We start from the raw sequence: 18,355 nt of genomic DNA, 5'->3' as shown, positions 1-18,355 counted from the left end.
TGTCGAACAATAATCCAGACGAACAAACAACAATCGCTCGAAATCGATTCTTTTTCGGTTTCTACAGGGTGGCTGATGAAAGCCGCTACCAAAAAAAAATGTAATAACTTTTTTTCTATTTAATAATAATAATTTAATAATTAATTTAATTAATTAATTAATTAATTAATTTAATTAATAATAATTTAATAATTAATTTAATAATTTAATTTAACATGAATAAAAGAAAAATGTATTCCATACACCGAAAAAAAAATGTAGCAATATTCATCATTGTAGCAATATTCATCAGCCACCCTGTATATATCGAATTCAATTTTTCGCTTGCACATACGTAAGTGAATGTTCTCATTTTCACTTGTTACGATTTTCGGATTACCATAGCGATGTTTTTTTTTTATTTCTTCTAATCTACTACCAATTTGTATGTACGATTGTGCAACAATGTTGTGATTTTCTTTATTTCAATCACATACACGAGACAACTCGACACGGGATAACTATTTGCTTCACACAGGCTAGAATTTTGAGCTCCAAACTGAGCTTTGAGCTTAGCTGCTAGCTACCGGGTGCGTCCACAGATTACGGATAGTGGAGTGATCCATACGGAGTAGCTGCAAATACAGTCGTGGACAACCAGCGGTTTCAAATGAAGATTCTAAGTGAGAAACTTGACGGCACCGGCTATTGCATAAATACTGAGTGCCAATGATACACGATATGAAAGGCGAGTTTTTGGCGCCGCGGCGATCCCGGAACGAGCTGCCTCACCTATGGAGCTTGACAAACAAAATAATACCAGGCGGTATTGGCAAAGTACCGTCATATTTCTATCAGTGTAAAGAAGCAAGTGTGGCAGGGAAAATGAACTTAAAATTTATGGTTATTTAACGGGACTAATATTTCAATTTTGCCAGCTGGTGGCAACAAATTCTAAGGTTGTCCTAAAGAAGTAGTCATTGCTCTGCCAACGGATAACGAAAAATTTTTATCATACTACTTTTCCACCTTAAAGCTGAGTATTCTCTTCAGTTTTTTTTTGAGCGGAATGCTGTCAAATCCCATGTTATAAAACGTCGGCTGCAAGTTGGCTAAAAATAGGCGGAAAAGTAGTACTCTGCTTACAGTTAGGAAAATGGAAAAAAAGTTAAAGTGGCAACACTTGAAACCATTGCCGCCATCATTTTTGTATGTTTTATTGGTTTCAATGGTTCGTTTTCCTATATTAATTGGCTAGAAAATAAATTTAATAGAGAAAACAATAAGCACATATTAAAAAAAAACGTGTTTCGAAAGTAGATTAGAATACCATGCCTAAAACAACAACTGAGCCGACATTGGCGAAAAGAAGAACCACGATCAAAGACTGTTTAAACTGAATGGTTGGTTGGATTGATTCTTGCTTTATTTTTTGACCTGCGATGAATAAAAGGTTGTAAATTCTCTTCGAAGTCGAATGTCCAAAGTCCATGGTAAGCACAGTTTAATTTCGATTTTTTATTGGGTTCCACAGGCAATGGATGGATGGGAGTAGTGAGTGTGTGTTGTACACAGCATATACACACTGTGTACGAGTATGATGGGGCAAATTATAATAAACATATCGTCTATCATAAAGGACGCTCTCTAAAAATGAATTTACGACTTTTTTAATAAAAAAAAAAAACGTTTATTTGTCTTCATTTAAATTGAAAAACAAAAGTTTTGAATAGACGTTGTTAATGGATTTAAAACAATTGAAAGTGGATATTTTTCACGACAAGATTTGAAGATAATAATATTAATTTATAACAATTAATTACAGCTTTCTCTCATTATTTATGACAAAATTCTAATGAAGCTATAAAGGTTGCCAGCACGACTTTTGCAGAAGATGTAGGGACATCGAGGAAGAAAAGACTGTAGAACACCTTCTGTGTGTGTGTCTCGCACTAGCAGTTAGAAGGAGTTCCACTTTAGGTTCTCATTTCTTTGAGAACCTGTCTGACTTAGCGGATGTGAACATGCGCAAGTTATTGGGCTTTTTGAAGCGAACTACCATAGAAGGCATGTAGTTCGCTTTCGGTAGGAATTAAAAGGCATCTTCCTTCTTCTGTTCCTGTGGTACCACAATGGACGAAAACGTCTTAATGAGTCTGATGACAGACTGCCACTTAAACCTAACCTATTATGTTATCAGTGAGATTTTTGCAGTTTTTCAAAAAAGTTATCGTGAAAAACATGTGTATTTCACTTAATACCCATCTTTATGGCGTTTCTTGTGATGAAAATTTAAAAATTTTGTCACTTTTTTGCGTGATTTTCACAAGTTGTTTCAAGGGCTGAAAAAGAAAGTGAAATCCTTTGAATCCCATCTCAAAGGCAAAGTCAAAAACTATGCTCTTGAACAGAAGCAGGGGTACTTACGAAGACAGTGCACAGTGGCAGTGCCTGGAATATTCGCTTTTAAAATATATAGACCAAATCTGTATTAACGGTGAATGCAAAATTTTTACGAACATTAAGAAACTGCCGCAAGACAGAGGCGCTTAGGAAATAAGATTCGTTGAAATCATAGATTCTGTCTTGGCCAACTTTGAGAGTAATGAAATTATCGGTGTAAAAAAACCTTTGGGCCACAATTTAAATTCTCAGGAAAAGAAAACCCTTAGAATTGATTAAAACATTTTAAAAATCAGTTTTATCTGATTTAGAATTATATTTGCTTTCTAAAAAAATGCCTTATCCTGCCTTAGTTGAAATGTTCTATGGTGAAAATTTTTGGAGGCTTTGCGCGTATATTAATGTCATTTTGTTAACATTGATCTAATGTCCAGTCATAGCTTGCATGACTAAAAAATAAATAAAAGTGAAAATAAAAACGTGTGTTCAATATTTTTTTTTCTCAAGGTAGAGTGTGTTTTATTATCCAGTTTTGTTTCGTTTCTTAAAGTGCTTTGTAAGAGGAGCTTTGTATTAATTTAAGGTTTCAGTGATTGGTTGTTGGAATTTTTTTTAATTATATTTCTTTTTGTCATTTATTAGGCTATACTCAGACTACGGTTTTAAAATGTTCATACTTTACAGTAAGATAAGGAAGGGGAAAGGGCGAATAAATTTTTCTTTTATTTAGGATAAGAACATTATTTCTCGTTCTATTTCTTTGAGGGGAAACTTCTGAGGGAGTAGGGTATAATCATATAACATTTCTCAATTATTTTCAAATTGTCATTGCAATGACAATGATTTGTTTTTAAGTTTTGTTTTTTTTTTTTTTGTCATGATAGTAATAGGTTCTTTTCATATATATTATTTAATAGCTTTTCCTTCATATTATACCATAATTTCTCTTTGTTTCCTGTTGTAGTCTATGCATTACTTTTTACAATTAAAATCTAAAAACTATATAGGGTGTTATATTTGTCACTTTTTGTTGCCTAAAGAAGTGTTTATGTAATACGAGTGTGTAAATGTATATAATGTCTAGTACACATTATTTTGCTGTGTGTGTGTGTGTCTGTATATAGATAGGTATGTTTATATATATATACTTTGAAGTTTTATATAAATATAAAGCATTATAAGCGTGTCATAGCATCCTGCTTCAACACAAGTGTTAAAGAGGACACATTCTCATTTTTTCACTCTTGTACATCAACTTTTAAACTTCTTGCTGCAAAATTTAACGTAACACATTCTTGTTTGCATTTTCAAATAGGAGGGGTTTCTCTAATTTATTATATATATATATATTTATCCTGTTATTGAACTTCGTTTCCGATCACATAGTTTTACAAAATTCAATATATTTATTATCCCATTTAGTGTAGTGTGTACATATGAATGTCAGTGCAAAGACATTTCAATTAGTAGCTTAGCATTTAAACACATAAAAAAAAAAAACAAAAAAAAAACCCATAAATTAAAAATGTTTCAATAAAATATAAAACAAATTAAGTCATAAATATTTTGCTTATATACAGGAAAGTTTTAGGTCTTCGGCCGGGGCCGAATGTTGGAAATCCAGACACATGTGTACTTTACGTAAAAAATTTCTGGCACGTAGAAGACTAATCGGCAGATCGGTTTATATGGGACATACAACAGTGGCATGGTTGTTGGGTGTCTTAACACAACTACTTACCAAATTTTAGCTAAATCAGATAACATTTCCAGCTTCCAGAGGCTCAAGATGCCAAATCGGTAGGTTTATATGGATACTACACGAGGTTATGCACCGATTTGGAGCGTAATTGGCACGGTTATTGAAGGGCATAATAAAACTACGTGCGAATTTAGCAACAATTGCAGCATCCAGGGCCTCAAGAAGTCAAATCTGATGGTAGGTTTATTTGGGTGCTACATTAGCTTATAGGCCAATTTAGACTGTACTTGGCACGGTTGCTGGAAGTTGTAACAGAAAACCAATTGCAAAATTTCAGCCAAATCGGATTATTGCAGCTTATATGCGAGCTATATCCAAATCCAAAGGAGGCGCAGAGGTTAGCATGTCCACCTATGACGCCGACCGCCTGGCTTCAAATCCCGGCGCGAACATCAGAAAATTTTTAGCGGTGGTTACGAACTAATGCTAGCCGCATTTGTAAGTAACCTGCCATGTTGTAACTTCTCTACCAAGTGGTGTCGCTATGTGGCACGCCGTTCGGACTCGGCATAAACAGGGAGGCCCATTATCATTAGTCGGACTGCACTCATTGATATGTGAGAAGTATCCCCTATTCCGTAATGGAATGTTCATGGGAAATTAAGTAGTAGTAGTATCCAAATCTGTACCGATTGCAAAAGCAACCTAGCACCGGATTGATTGTTGATGCACATACACATACAATGGATAACGAAGAAAACGAATGTAATGATAAAATGGATAACAAAGACGAAGAAAAAATGACCGGATAACAAATTCATACATGTTTTGGTACATTTTGAATGCATTTAACACTTCTATCAAAATTTTTAACATATTTAATAAAAAAAAAAAAACTAAATATGTATTGCATTCCGTATGTTTCGTATCGCACATGTAAACAAAGCTCATATTTGCTTTGGTCTGGTACTTTGCATACGTACGAAAGTTAAACATCGCAGTAGAACTGCATCCATACTTTGCATTGATACATTTTGGAAGTCAGTTAGGTTAGGTCAGGTTAGGATGAAAAGAGAGTGCAGATATTAATCCGTCCCATGCCACTATGGACATACACCTAAGCCAGTAATCGACTTGTTGTGCGCCCTAAGAAAGTCAGTTAGTCTCTGTATTAAATTTCAAGTGACTAGCTTCATTCGTTCGACCGGATCTCGTGATTTTCACAGATTGTGATTGTCATCAAGGATATATGTATATACTTAATTGCTGTCTCAAATCAATATTTCGGAATGACTAGACCAGTATCTTTCTTTCGTCCCTACGAGCAACTTGAGATTATAACGCAAATAAAATGTCATAATTTTACAACGAAATTATTAAGACAAGGTTTTAATTTTGACACTTTTTTTTTTGCTGGAGAAAGTGATACCATGAACAGAGCCAAATATTTGTATAGCAAAAATGAAAAAAATCTTTGTTTAGATTCCCAAGCGCAGTATCATTTAAGACAATTTTTTACACAATGTTAAGGGGCTTGGTTTTTATAGTCGAATCCGAACGGCATAAGGCAGTATTGCACGGTATGTAGTTGTCGTATGACATGTCAAATTTAGCACATGTTGAGTTGTACATGTCGTGTGATACAAACGAAACTAACATATGAAAATCACTTTTCAAAATAGCACATGCTATTTTTTTCCGATTAGAGCGTGCTCTATTCCTTGTGACAAAAACATAGAAGCAGTCGAATAAAAGCATCCCCAAGTGATTTTTTTTTCGCCAATATATTATTTAACTAGCTTTCTCACAACTTTTTCAATTAAATGTGAATACAAAAAGCGACATGACATAAGACGAAGTTAAAAATAGTGCAGGTCCCGTAAAAAATTAACAAAAAAAAGTTAAAGTTTAGATTAGTTTATGGTCTGTTTGTTGATGTCGAAAATGAAGTCCAGGCGAATGGAAGACAATCAATCTAATCCAGAGTTGTAAGCTCTTTTGACATTGACGAATCTATCTATGTTGTTGTTGCAGCTCTGTGTTGTACACTGTGGCGGCAGCCCTTGCCAATGAAGGTGGTTACCCTCCAAACATTTGGAAGTGACTTTCTCACTCTCACCCAGAATTGTCACTTTTTAGCCTCTTTTGTATGATAGTTTGTAGAGATTTTATGATTTAAAACAACAAAATACATTACTATTGGAATTCTATCATTCATGTTTCGCTAATTAGTTTCTCATAATCAACTGTTATTCACTCTAAAAGCTAAAAAAAAACATAAGGCAAAAATTTTTTTTTTTAATAATGACGTTGATATTCTAATTTTAAACTTTTTTTAAGTTTAAAAATATTTAGTCACTCATGGGTATATATTGCCAAGTGGCACGTTTCTTCCGTACCGAGACACTAATTAGAGTAAAAAATGACATCGCCTGAGATTTTTGTCAACTTCCTTGAGTGCAGATTTAGTGACTCGCACGATAGAAAATGATTGCAGGGTAATAGCTAATGCGCAGTTTACATGGCACATTAATGCATGTTCTTTGTAATAGTGTTGGTGAGTACAAAGGTGCATGCGTCACATAACCATCAGTAATGGCTGAAAAGTCGAAATCATTTGATTTTTTCGATGAATGGCGTCTATCGATTACCGTTTACAAAGAAATGTGTAATCATTAATTGTGCCAAATAAAGTTATAAAATGAGAAGTAAAGTATGAAAAATTGAATAAAATCAAAGAAAAGAAAAAATCGTATACCGTTTTTGGCAAAAGTTGTACACGTACCAACGATGAGTACGATCATGATGGGCCGTCTAAAAGGGCCATAACACTGAGGGTGAGTTTTAACTATTATCCTTTTGGCAACACTGGTTTAAAAAGCTCACGCACGTTTCGTGTTTTGTTTCACTGTCAAACATTTTAAGTTTAGTCTATAATTTAACCCAGAATCGTCCTACAAACGAACAACGCTTGCAAATTATTGTATTTTATTATCAAAATGCGTGCTCTATTAAGAAAGTCCATCGCGAGCTCACTTTTGGTGCGACGAAGCTTATTTTTGGATATATGGTTACATAAATATGTACAATTTTGCAGTGAAGATAACCAGAAACATTGCAAGAGCTACCAATGCATTCAGAAAAAGTCACAGTTTGTGGCGGTTTATGGGCTGGTGGCATCATTGGAACGTACTTCTTTAGAGATGATGCGAATCGTAACGAAACTATAAATGTTGATCAATACCGTGAGATCATATCCCACAACCTTGTGTTGCAATCTGCCAAGTGACAGCTCTATCGTAAAGCTTGACATTTATGAGGTTATACTTACTCTGTTGTTTACAGTGACATAAAGATTCATCTCGCCCAAAAAATGGAATTAAATCGTGAACATTTTGATGCGATTATTTTTTACAACTTTCGACGTGGACTAACACAAAAGCAATGCATCGATGAACTTAATTAAATTTTTGGCGATGAAGCTCCATCAAGGTTTATCGATGGTATGGTGAATTCAACCGAGGTCGTCAGTTCTTGTTCCAAAAACCATTGATGCTGTGCGCCGACTGATATTGCAAGATCTTCATGTAACCTATCGTGAGATTGAGACAACCTTGGGTATTAGTGGGACCAGCATGCATTCAATATTGCATGAACATTTGATCATGAAAAAAATTTGATCGCGTTGGATCCCACATAATTTGTTAATCGCTCAAAAAAAGGCTCGTGTCGATTGGTTGAAAGAAATACGCCAAAAAAACAAAACAACTACATTTTTGAGCACTCAAAATATCGATTTGGTTTCTTTTTATTCCCGTATGATTTCTTTTTATTCCCGTTCATAAAAAATGAAATGAGAGGTCAACGTTTTTCGTGACCTGAAGAAGCGGTTGATGCGTTCAGAATGCATGTTTTCGAGATACTTCAATCAGAGTAGCAAAAATGCTTCGAAAATTGGTTAAAGCGCATGCAAAAGAGTAAAGATCTTAATGGGGAATATTTTTGTAAAACTTTCATTGAAAACAATAAAATCAAATTTTGCTAAGAAGCTAAAATTTTCTACGATTTTGACTCATAAGATTGCAGATGAATTTCAAGGTCATGATCTGCAAGGTGGGAAATTCCGAGTTAGGGTGTTGGTGGTAGTACGTTCGTAGAGCAGTTATCAAATAATCTAAACCGAAGGGTCCCAATATTTCGTGATATTTCCGAGTTATATTAGAGGTGGGTCAACAGATGTATGTGCATTTCTGTTTTTCTTTAATCGTAATCCAAACACAAAAATCAGTGATTTAAGTTGGGGTCAAGCAACCAGGGGCAACGCCCTGATCACAAATTGGGATTTAAAAGAAAGTTGCACCCATAGAATTTAGTCTGCTGATATTTAAATACACAATTTTTGGACTTCTAAACAATCATATGCTTCATACATACATACATATGTATATAAATTTTGGCAATTTCATACGTAAATTTTTTTGTTTTGTTTTGTTATTTTATCGCCAGAAAATTGGAAAATTTGATAAAATTGGAAAAAATTTAATTTATATGCGCCTAAGACAAAAAGATAAAATGAAAAAATACATTTTTGAAGTATTTATAAAATTTTTAGGCTTTTTTCCAATTTTTACTATTTAAAAACAACGAACGATTGTTTGCTGTTTTTGCAAAAAATTACCGCTGTCCATTTAAAGCAGTTTTGTTGTTACACCAAAAATTGTTGCTAACAAATGTCTCTGGGTGTATGTTTCATTATATGGACACATTGATTCAACTCAAGTGCGGCATGTATAAATCCCAATTATTGTCTATACTTTCCTTCTGGCCTTAGATACTAGTAATACGATTCACGCTCAGTGATGTTTCGTTGTTGTGTACATTGCGTGTTCGTTGTGCACATTGCGCTTGCGCAGTTCTATTAAATATCCAGATCGCGTGCGTCCAAGCAGGTTACAAGCGGGACACATCTCGCGACTTCTACAGTCATCATCATACATAGGAGAATCTAAGTCTAAGTGCACTATTTCGATCGAGAAATTAGAATAGGCCAATCGCTGGCCTGAGAGGATAAAAGCACATTGTTTAGGATATTCACAGGTATTGAACATTTTGATACTGGAACCTTTTTATGCTGATTGTTTTCATTGGCATTGCAAATGAATGCTAATGCAGATTTGCCCATGAACATTCCATTAAGCAACAGCGGTGATATTTCTTTCATATCAGTGAGTGCTGTTCGATACAAGTTAAAACTCGATGATAAGGGCCCTCTTTTTTAATTGTCGAGTCTGAACGGTGTGACGCAGAGCGACACCACCTAGTAAAGAAGTTTACACGGCTGATAACCAAAGGCAATTTCCTCACAAGTAGCGGTAGCACTAGAAGGGGATAACCACCGCTGAAATTTATTGCTAATTTTCTCGTCGGGATTTGAAACCAGTCGTTCAGCGTCAAAGTCGGACATGCTGGGATTTTAGTTGGGATTCGTATATTTTGTTTTAAGACCCAAGCTATTACGCATACAAAGTAGATGTTCTAAAAATTTAGATAAATCTGGCTAAATAGTTCATAACTAAAAAAAACACACACATGCATTTAAATGCGCACTAATTTCTGATGAATTCCATTATGTGGCAGACACTCATTTGTACACTACATACATATGTAAATGTACATATCTGTATGTACTAATGTAGATTGAGAATAAGTGGTGTGGAGTCTGGGGTTGTTGAGTGATTTCAAATTTATTTAAAGAATTTTTTGCCATTTATTTTCACAATGAAAATTTGCTAAAAACATTTGTTTTCTTTGTTGGTTGATTTGTTTAAAAAATAATAATAATGATAATAATAATAATAATAAAAATTAAACGAAAAAACGTATTCACTTTGTTGTTTTTGCATAAAAACTCCTAAAACATTGTATTTGTTGTTTTTTGTTTTTGTTTTTGTTTTTAAATATATTAACATTAATTTGTTTATTTAACTTTACTGTTAGGTTTTATTACTCGATTAAAACTATATTTTGTTTACTTTCTTGTTGTGTTCATTTTCAAAATTGAAAAGTTAGGGTAATGATAGTACATTTGTTGTTGTTGTTATTATAGTTGTTGCTGTGGTTGTTGTTGTTGTTGTTGTAATAGTAGGAAAAGGTGTGTTGCTGTTGTTGAGAATTAATCTAGAGCAGCTATGCTGTTGTTGTTGATGTGGTAGCAGCTGTTGCTGTAGGAGCATTACTAGCATTGCACTGTATGAGGCCTGTATTTGGCGCAAAATGATTCGGATGATGATGGTGATGGTGCACCGCATGATGATGATGTGGATGATGGTGATGGGGTTGTGTTACATGATTATTATTATTGTGTTGGTGAAAAGCGCCTGCGCCATTATTACCATTATTACCGCCGCCGCCACCACTACCTCCGCCCCCGCCTCCTAATGCTGCTGGCGTATGCTGCTGATCTGCCGCCACACTGCAGGTGCCATTCATGGTGTTGCAGGTGGAAGGCGTCGTATTCTGCAGGAGACTTGTTGCGGAACAGTTAGTGGAGGGAGCAGGAACTGCTGAAGTACAATAATGCATAGTATCACCAAATTCGCCGCTACTTAAATCACCTAGAATACCGCCAATCAGGCCTCCGCCGCCGCCCACACCAAACTGTGGTGGCTTTGTACCAGCCTCAGGCTGGGTGCAAATCGGACCACCTCCATCTATCAGCGATAATGTTGTTGTTGTATTATTGTGTTGCACTGAATTGACATCTTCCCCACCCTGCTTCGCACTATCACCCGCAGTCGACGACATCGTTGTATCGCCCGATTCACTACCGCCGCCACCGCCAGCACTACTGGTTATGTCATCGGTTAATCTTAAAGCCACTTCTAAATCACGCAAAACGTCCGTCTCCTTCTCATCGATTAAATTGAATCGCCTATGCAGGGCGGTCAAATGGGCAAATGTTAAATTAAGGTGCGTATGCAATCCCAGCAGCGCGATTTCTCTGAAATGGGCCGCATAGAGATGTGCTATCACATGAAATTGCAAGCGTAAAATTTTACGGGCAATCGATTCAAACGAACTGGGAAATTCGTTGGCATATTTGGTAGGAAATATCGATTCATCGCTAACCGTTTTTTGGGTGAACGTCATCACATAATCGATATATTGTGGGGCCGCTACGCGGGTCTTCTTGCCTTTCTCATCAAACCATAAGTACGTTCTAAAATTTGATCAAATAAAAGCTTCGCATTAGTAAATAATATTTGGAATGTAAATTGCAATCCACATACCTGTTGCCCGGTCCCGTCATATCGGGACAACCCGATGTGGTACAAAATTCACTAATGGTGCCATATACCAAGTTAACATGTTCGAAAAGAGCCAAGGCTGTAATAAAGAAATCATTCTTCATTAGTTCAAATTCTTAATTAATTTCATTTCAATTTAGTTAAATACATCATTCTGGTACAAAATTAGAATTCGGAATTTATAAATAAAATTTTTGAATAAATTTTTCATAAAATATTTTCTGCAGTTTAATGGCCTTATGCCCAAAACTGAATGTAGATTTGAAAGATTTCTTTTATAGAAATGTCAAATATGCCTATATCAAATGTACAATACATTAAGTTTTGTGAATAAGGCTGTAAGTTTCTAACTCTATGCACAGTGTCAGGTAGGCTAGGTCAGGTTAGGTTCTAGTGGCAGTCTGCAATCAGACTCACCTATAGCCTGTTTGTCGATGTCGAACGGATGCTTTTCGTTCGTCTGGGCTTCTTTTTCCGATCTATATTCGTCTATATGGACGGTTTTCAGAATTTATTTTTTTTATGAGTTTTTAACTCTTTTGACTTTGGGGTGAATCTGTTTTTCCATCGAAATTGTTCCCTTTATGCTAGAATAGCAGTTAACATAAACTCTTGAGTGACGTTTCGGGATAGACAAACATGCTATTAGACATTCTAGTGTTTTGTGATACTACAGGAGAGTTGTTGTAGTTTTTTTTGCCACATGTCAATATGAAGGTAGCGATGCTCGTCAGGCTCCTATAGGATTAATTGGTAAAGTGATCGGCAGTTCGACTTGCAGATAGGAAAAGCCTTAGTTTTGTGACTTGAACTAAATCATTGGATCTAGAGAGAGAGAGAGAGATTCACATGTAGTGGTTCTAACAGTAGCTAGATTCTTTTCAACTCAATCAGAATACCAGTTGGCATACTCCTATTTTAGTGTTCATCGTTATCACGGGAAGATTGGCCTAAAGCTATCGGTTGCATCCACAATTTGCGGATAGGGAAATGCTTTGTATTTATGCTGAGTAGCTGCAAATGTGGTCGCGTGCAGTCAGCGATTTCGAGATGAGAGTCTCAGTGAGCGGTTAAGTGGCACTGGCTCTTAATTCAATACTGAGTACCAATGACAGTCGGGAGGACAAGGCGAGTTATTGGCGCCTTCAAATAACCAATGCCCAACATCAGCGTCTGTTCCCAGGTAAGGGGCGGCTACAGGCCGATCTTGGAGCAAGTGGCTCGTGACACCCATGCGGTTGGGCGTGCAACCCGCACTCGCAAAACTATAAGGATTACTCTGAGAAACCAAATAATAGTAAGAACGTTGTCTTATTTGTGCCTATCTCCCGACGAGCTGACAAAGGATGTTGTTGTTTCTGAAGGTGAGCAAGTTCGTTTCGGTACAATGACCGATCGCCGCGGGAACAAGAAGGGTGGCAATTGATTATTTAAAGGCGCCAAAAACCTGCCATGTCAAATCGAGCATCGTAGGTACTCAGTATTTTGAGCGCTCCATTAACCGCAACCTGTAGACGCGCCCGGTGGCTCGCAGCTAAGCTTCTCGTTCCGGCCTGTGTGGTGCTCACAGCTTCCCGCGCCGTGCAGACAAAGGATATTTTCTACGAGCGCACAGAGAGAGAATACGACCGCTGCCTCGCCCGTGGCGTTATGATCGTTCTGGGAGATTTTATTGCGGAGATAGGAAAGCAAACCATCTAAGGTCCTACAATCGGTTCCGATATGGGTTGAGGCTAATAGATTTCGCCCGGCAAAAAACATGGTAGTTAGCCGCACCAGAGGTTGGCACCCGTTTGAGCATGGCAAGAAAAGAACGATCTGACACTGCACGGAAGCTGGACATTGAAAACCTGCAAACACAACTAATGGCAACGACATACTCCACTCGACTGACCCAACTGCTTGATGAAAGCACTCCTTGACTCGGCGCGGGATAGCTGTGATCACCACACAGGCTGGAACATTGAGGTCTAATTTGATTGGTGTTCATTGCTGTGGACGCGCGCTAACGGGCGCGGGAGAGAGTGGGTCTGGCTGGGCAGTTAAACAGGTGACGTGTGTCGTGTGGTTCCTGGTCACAATCGGTATATACATCCTGCACGCTGCCATCAATCCTTGCTCTGTAGGAACTGCGCCGGCTGCATCTGCCAGACCGTAAGTGAGCCAGAACTACTGTGGTTTGCCGGGGGAGGTCAATTAATTCAGGTGCAATGGCAGGCGGTTTTTCTCTAAGGACCACATTTACCCGGTAGCTAGTCACCGCTTCTGCTACCGTGACCGCATGAATGTTGTCTAGGCCCGCTTGATACGCCGCTTGATTTAGAGGTTATCTCTTATAGTGCTGGTCTTCACGCTCTAGATCATGTGGATCTACCTTAAGGCTTTTGGGCAGTGAATACCTATCTAAAACATGATGATTTGGATGATCTCCAGAAGGTATCGCTTAAACAGCATGTAGTTATGTCTTGGCAAGCGTAGGAGCTTTGTCTCCTGATGGAGGTGGTCCACATGAGAATTGAGTAGTCAGCCCGCCGCAGTCCGAAGGGCAGCATTCTGATCTGACTAACCACAGACCGGCCAATTGTTTTGTTCGTGGTCAACAAGGTTTCTTTGTCAGCATCGCAAGTGGTGCCGGCAAATGACTTGAGGTAAAATAAGAGGCAAGTTCGTTGGGGCAGACGTTCAACCTATGGCAGATGTCATCAATGGGTGGGGGCGTACAATCGTCTGCGTATGATACGATCTCTATGATGTCTGGAGGGGATGGAATGGAGGATAGGTAGCTGTTAAACAGTGCAGGAGATATCACCCCGCCTTGGCGAACTCCCTGTTTCACTCTACGGTGCTTCGACTTCTTATCCCTAAGTTCAACAAATGACTGTCGACCACACAGATAATTCGCGACCCAGCTTTTAAGCCCTGTCTGGATGGACGTATTGGCGATGTCCTCGAATAGTTTGGCATGGCTGACCGTGTCGAATGCCTTCGAGAGGTCCAGTGCTATCTCCTATGTGTGCGGTGATGGCATGCAAAGTAGTTGTTGTGCTATGCAGTCTTCGAAATCCGTGATGATGGTTGGCGAATGGAAATTCTCCAACGAGTCTCGGGAGGAGTAGTCCCTCAAGCGTCTTGGCTACTAGTGAGAGAAGGGAGTGCGGTCCGTTCGACTTCCCCCTTACTCGAGTCCTTTCCAGGCTTCAGTAGAGGGATCATTATGCCAATCTTCCACACATCGGGTACTACAAGAGTGTTCAAATACAGGTTGAGGACAATTGTAAGGTACTCAACTCCAGGTTGATTCTGATTCTTCAGCATCAGTGTAGAGATCCCGACGGAATCTCTACGCCTTGGATGATTTGGCGCCACGGACGACATTCGTAACTTCGTCAACGGTAAACTGTGATGGCTGTCCATCGGTTACGAAACCCTGTCACTTTCGGTATGCACAATAAATTGGCGGTTGAACAACTTGGTGCTTCTATTCGGATCAGTCACGGTTACGTCGCAAAAAGTGACTGAGGTCCTGTCACTCTGTCTACCGGGGTTCGAGAGTGACTTAACAGTAGATCAAAGCTAGCCCAAGCCACAAATTCCGCTTATGTTCGTTGACAAACCTGTAAATTTCCAGATTCAGCTCGCTAATTCTGGGAAAAGTGGCGTCCACGCAACGAATCCCACCACGTTTGTCTGCGAGTACCAGTGCCTGCGCCGGGAAAATGGGCCGCACTTGGGGTATTCGACCGGCTGATATAAAGCGAGCGGCTGCTGCGTTAATGATATTTCGGATGTGCAAAAGGCACATTCGAGGGGGGTGTCAGTTCATTGAAGCGGCGATTTGGGGGTTGGGAACTACAATTTTTTCTACCTCGGATCCGAATTAAACGAAACGAATGACACCAGATTTTAAATAAAGCGAAGAATAATATTGGCAAACAGATGCTACTTTGGATTAAGCAAGCAGTTTGGAAAATCCATCTCTCGACAGACGAAGATTACACTACACAAGACACTGATACAACCCGTATTGTTATATGATTCCGAAGCATGAATACTTGTGAAAGCATAAGAGGCAGTGCTTGAAGTGTTTGAGAGAAAGATTCTTCGTTAACGTTATAAACCAGTTTGCATTGATGGAGAGTATCGGCGTCGTACGATCTACGAATTATATGAGCTGTATGGTGACGATAGCATAGTTAAACATATCAAAATACAACTGTTGCGTCATGTTGTCAGAATGAATGAAGAAACTCTAGCGAAGAAGTCTTGAAGTCAATTACTGTGGTCAAGTGGTGGAAGAAAGATCGAACGCTTGGAACGCTATTCTTAGTTCAGCTAATGGGACCAATGTTCTGCTATAGACAATTAAAGCAAAGAAAAAGTAAGTAGTTTTAGATAACACCCTCGATTAATATTGATTATTCGTGACTTTTCACAAAAACGAACAATTGAAAACACAATATTTTTACAACCGTAGCGTAAAGGGTGGCATGTCCGCATATGACGCTGAACGCCTGGGTTGGAATCGTGGAGAGAACATCAGAAAAAAATGTCAGCGGTGGTTATCCCTTCTTAATGCGCCATCTAAACACTTGTCCCTAAAGACGTGTCAGTGTCGCCAAATTCCCTTACTAATGCTAGCCACATTTGTAAGCACCCTGCCATGTTAAAACTTCTCTACCAAGTGGTGTCGCTATGTGGCACGCCGTTCGGACTTGGCTATAAAAAGGAGTCACCTTATCATTGAGCTTAAACTTAAATCGGACAGCATTCATTGATATTTGAGGAGGTTGCCCATGTTCTTCAACGGAATGTTCATACGCAAATTTGCATACTTTTAAATAAACAATTGTGTAATTGCATAATTGAGGACGGTTATTCGGTTAATTGTTTGGATATAAAAATACCTGAAAAACATATGAATTGTTTCATTTGTCTGCACTTGTGCAATCATATAAGCCATACTTGGTACTGGTTTTAGAAGTCATAATAAAACTTAATAAGCACAGCTGCATTCGATTGGGATGATATTTTTTTTTTCAAATCCTCTTGTATTGTATGAGAAGTACTTGTGTGGGAGCGGATTGATTTGATCATGGGAACGGCATCACGCACATATATAAAAAGGGTGATTTTTCCGCTCTTATCTTTTGGCAACATTGGTTTAAACAGCTCACGCACGCTTCGTGTTTTGTTTCACTGTCAAACGTTTTTAGTTTGGACTATAATTTACCCAAATTATTGAACTTCATTATTAAAATGCGTGGTCTGTTAAAAAAGTTCATCGCTCATTTTTGGATCAATAGTTATGTAAATAAGCAGAATTGTCGATTTTGGAGTGAAAATCAGCCAGAAGTATGTCAAGAGCGACCAATGCATCCAGAAAAAGTCACAGGTCGACCGTACCTCTTCAAAGATGATGCGAATCGTAACGTAACTGTGAATGGCGAGTGCTACCGTGAGATAATATCCATTTTTTTTTTGCCCAAAATGCAAGAGGTTGACTTGCACGACATGTGGTTTCAACAAGACGATGCAACATGTCACTCAGTACGCGTAACAATGGATTCATTGTGAGGCGAGTTCGGTGAACATTTTATTTGGCGTTCAGGACAGGTCAATTGGCCGCCTAGATTGTACGGTTTACCGCCTTAGACTATTTTTTGTGGGTCTATGTTAAAGCTCATGTCTATACAGACAAGCACGCTTCAATTGACGCATTGGAACATTTGCATGGAATAAACTTCAAACATTAAATTATATGGGCCGTACTATCGATTCAAATAAAGATTACATGCATCATGACATGTGATTCGTATAAAGTAGTCCGTTCTAACAAATTTTTAATTTCACGAATTAAAATTTGTATTGAATAGCACAAACTGTATGTATCTGTCTCTACAAAAAGCATAATGTTATTGTGTTCACTTTCACTCATATCATCCGAACGGAAGTGCTAATAAGGCAAATATTGGGTTGCCCAAAAAGTAATTGCGGATTTTTTAAAAGAAAGTAAATGCAACTATATGAAAAATCCGCAATTACTTTTTGGGCAACCCAATATATAGACGCATACACCACTGAATGCAAAAACAAAATTTCTTGCTTTCATTTTGTGCATACATGATGTAATTCAAAACGAACACATGTGGCTAGACGAAAATAACTTTGCAAAAAAAAAAAACTCGAAAGTGTAAACTGTATTCGCTAATGCGTAGAATTCAATAATTTGGAAATAAAATAAATTTGTTGTTGTTGTTGTAGCAGTATGTTCTACAGTGTGTTGTCTCTACAAAAAGCAAGATGGTGTTGGGTTCTCTTTCACTCACATGTAATCCGAACGGAAGTGCCAATGGGACAAATAAATGTTCGCATACACCATTGAATGTAAAAACAAAATTTTTGGCTTTCATTTTGTGCATGCCTGATGTATTTAAAACAAGTAAAAGCGTGCTAAGTTCGGCCGGGCCGAATCTTATATACCCTCCACCATGGATCGCATTTGTCGAGTTCTTTTCCCGGTGTCTCTTTTTAGGCACACAACGGAAGGAAAAGGATAAAAGAAATGAATTGCTATGCTATTGGAGCTATATCAAGTTATGGTCCAATTCGGACCATAATGGAATGAATGTTGGAGACCACAGTAGAAGTCATTGTGTAGAATTTCAGCCAAATCGAATAAGGATTTCGCCCTTTAGGGGCTCAAAAAGTAAAATAAGGAGATCGTTTTATAGGGGAACTGTATTAGGTTATAGACCGATTCAGACCATATTTGACACGTATGTTGAAGCGAGAAGCTGTTATATGGCAGCTATATCAGGTTATTAACCGATTGGAACCATATTTGCTACAGTTGTTGGAAGTCATGACGAAATACGTCGTTTAAAATTTCAGCCAAATCGGATATGAATTGCGCCCTCTAAAGGATCGAAAAGTCAAGACCCCAGATCGGTTTATATGACAACCA

At 38.0% G+C, this 18,355-nt stretch overlaps 1 protein-coding gene across 1 annotated transcript in view; it reads right to left on the bottom strand.

Moving 5' to 3' along the window:
* Positions 1 to 2,867: 2,867 nt before the first annotated feature.
* The window catches only part of LOC106086884 (serine-rich adhesin for platelets), a 218,274-nt gene continuing 202,786 nt past the window's right edge, over positions 2,868 to 18,355 (bottom strand). The window contains exons 4-5 of the mRNA XM_013251706.2: positions 11,374 to 11,470; positions 2,868 to 11,303 (exon numbers count right to left, since the gene is read on the bottom strand). Of these exons, the coding sequence (XP_013107160.2) occupies positions 10,271 to 11,303; positions 11,374 to 11,470 (1,130 nt within the window). The 3' untranslated portion in view covers positions 2,868 to 10,270. The remainder of the gene's footprint in view (positions 11,304 to 11,373; positions 11,471 to 18,355) is intronic.

Source organism: Stomoxys calcitrans, chromosome 1 (assembly GCF_963082655.1).
Source record: "Stomoxys calcitrans chromosome 1, idStoCalc2.1, whole genome shotgun sequence".
In the NCBI taxonomy this organism is placed as follows: domain Eukaryota; kingdom Metazoa; phylum Arthropoda; class Insecta; order Diptera; family Muscidae; genus Stomoxys; species Stomoxys calcitrans.
The sequence above is the reverse complement of the archived record's forward strand: the minus strand, read 5'-3'. Positions and strand labels throughout refer to the sequence as shown.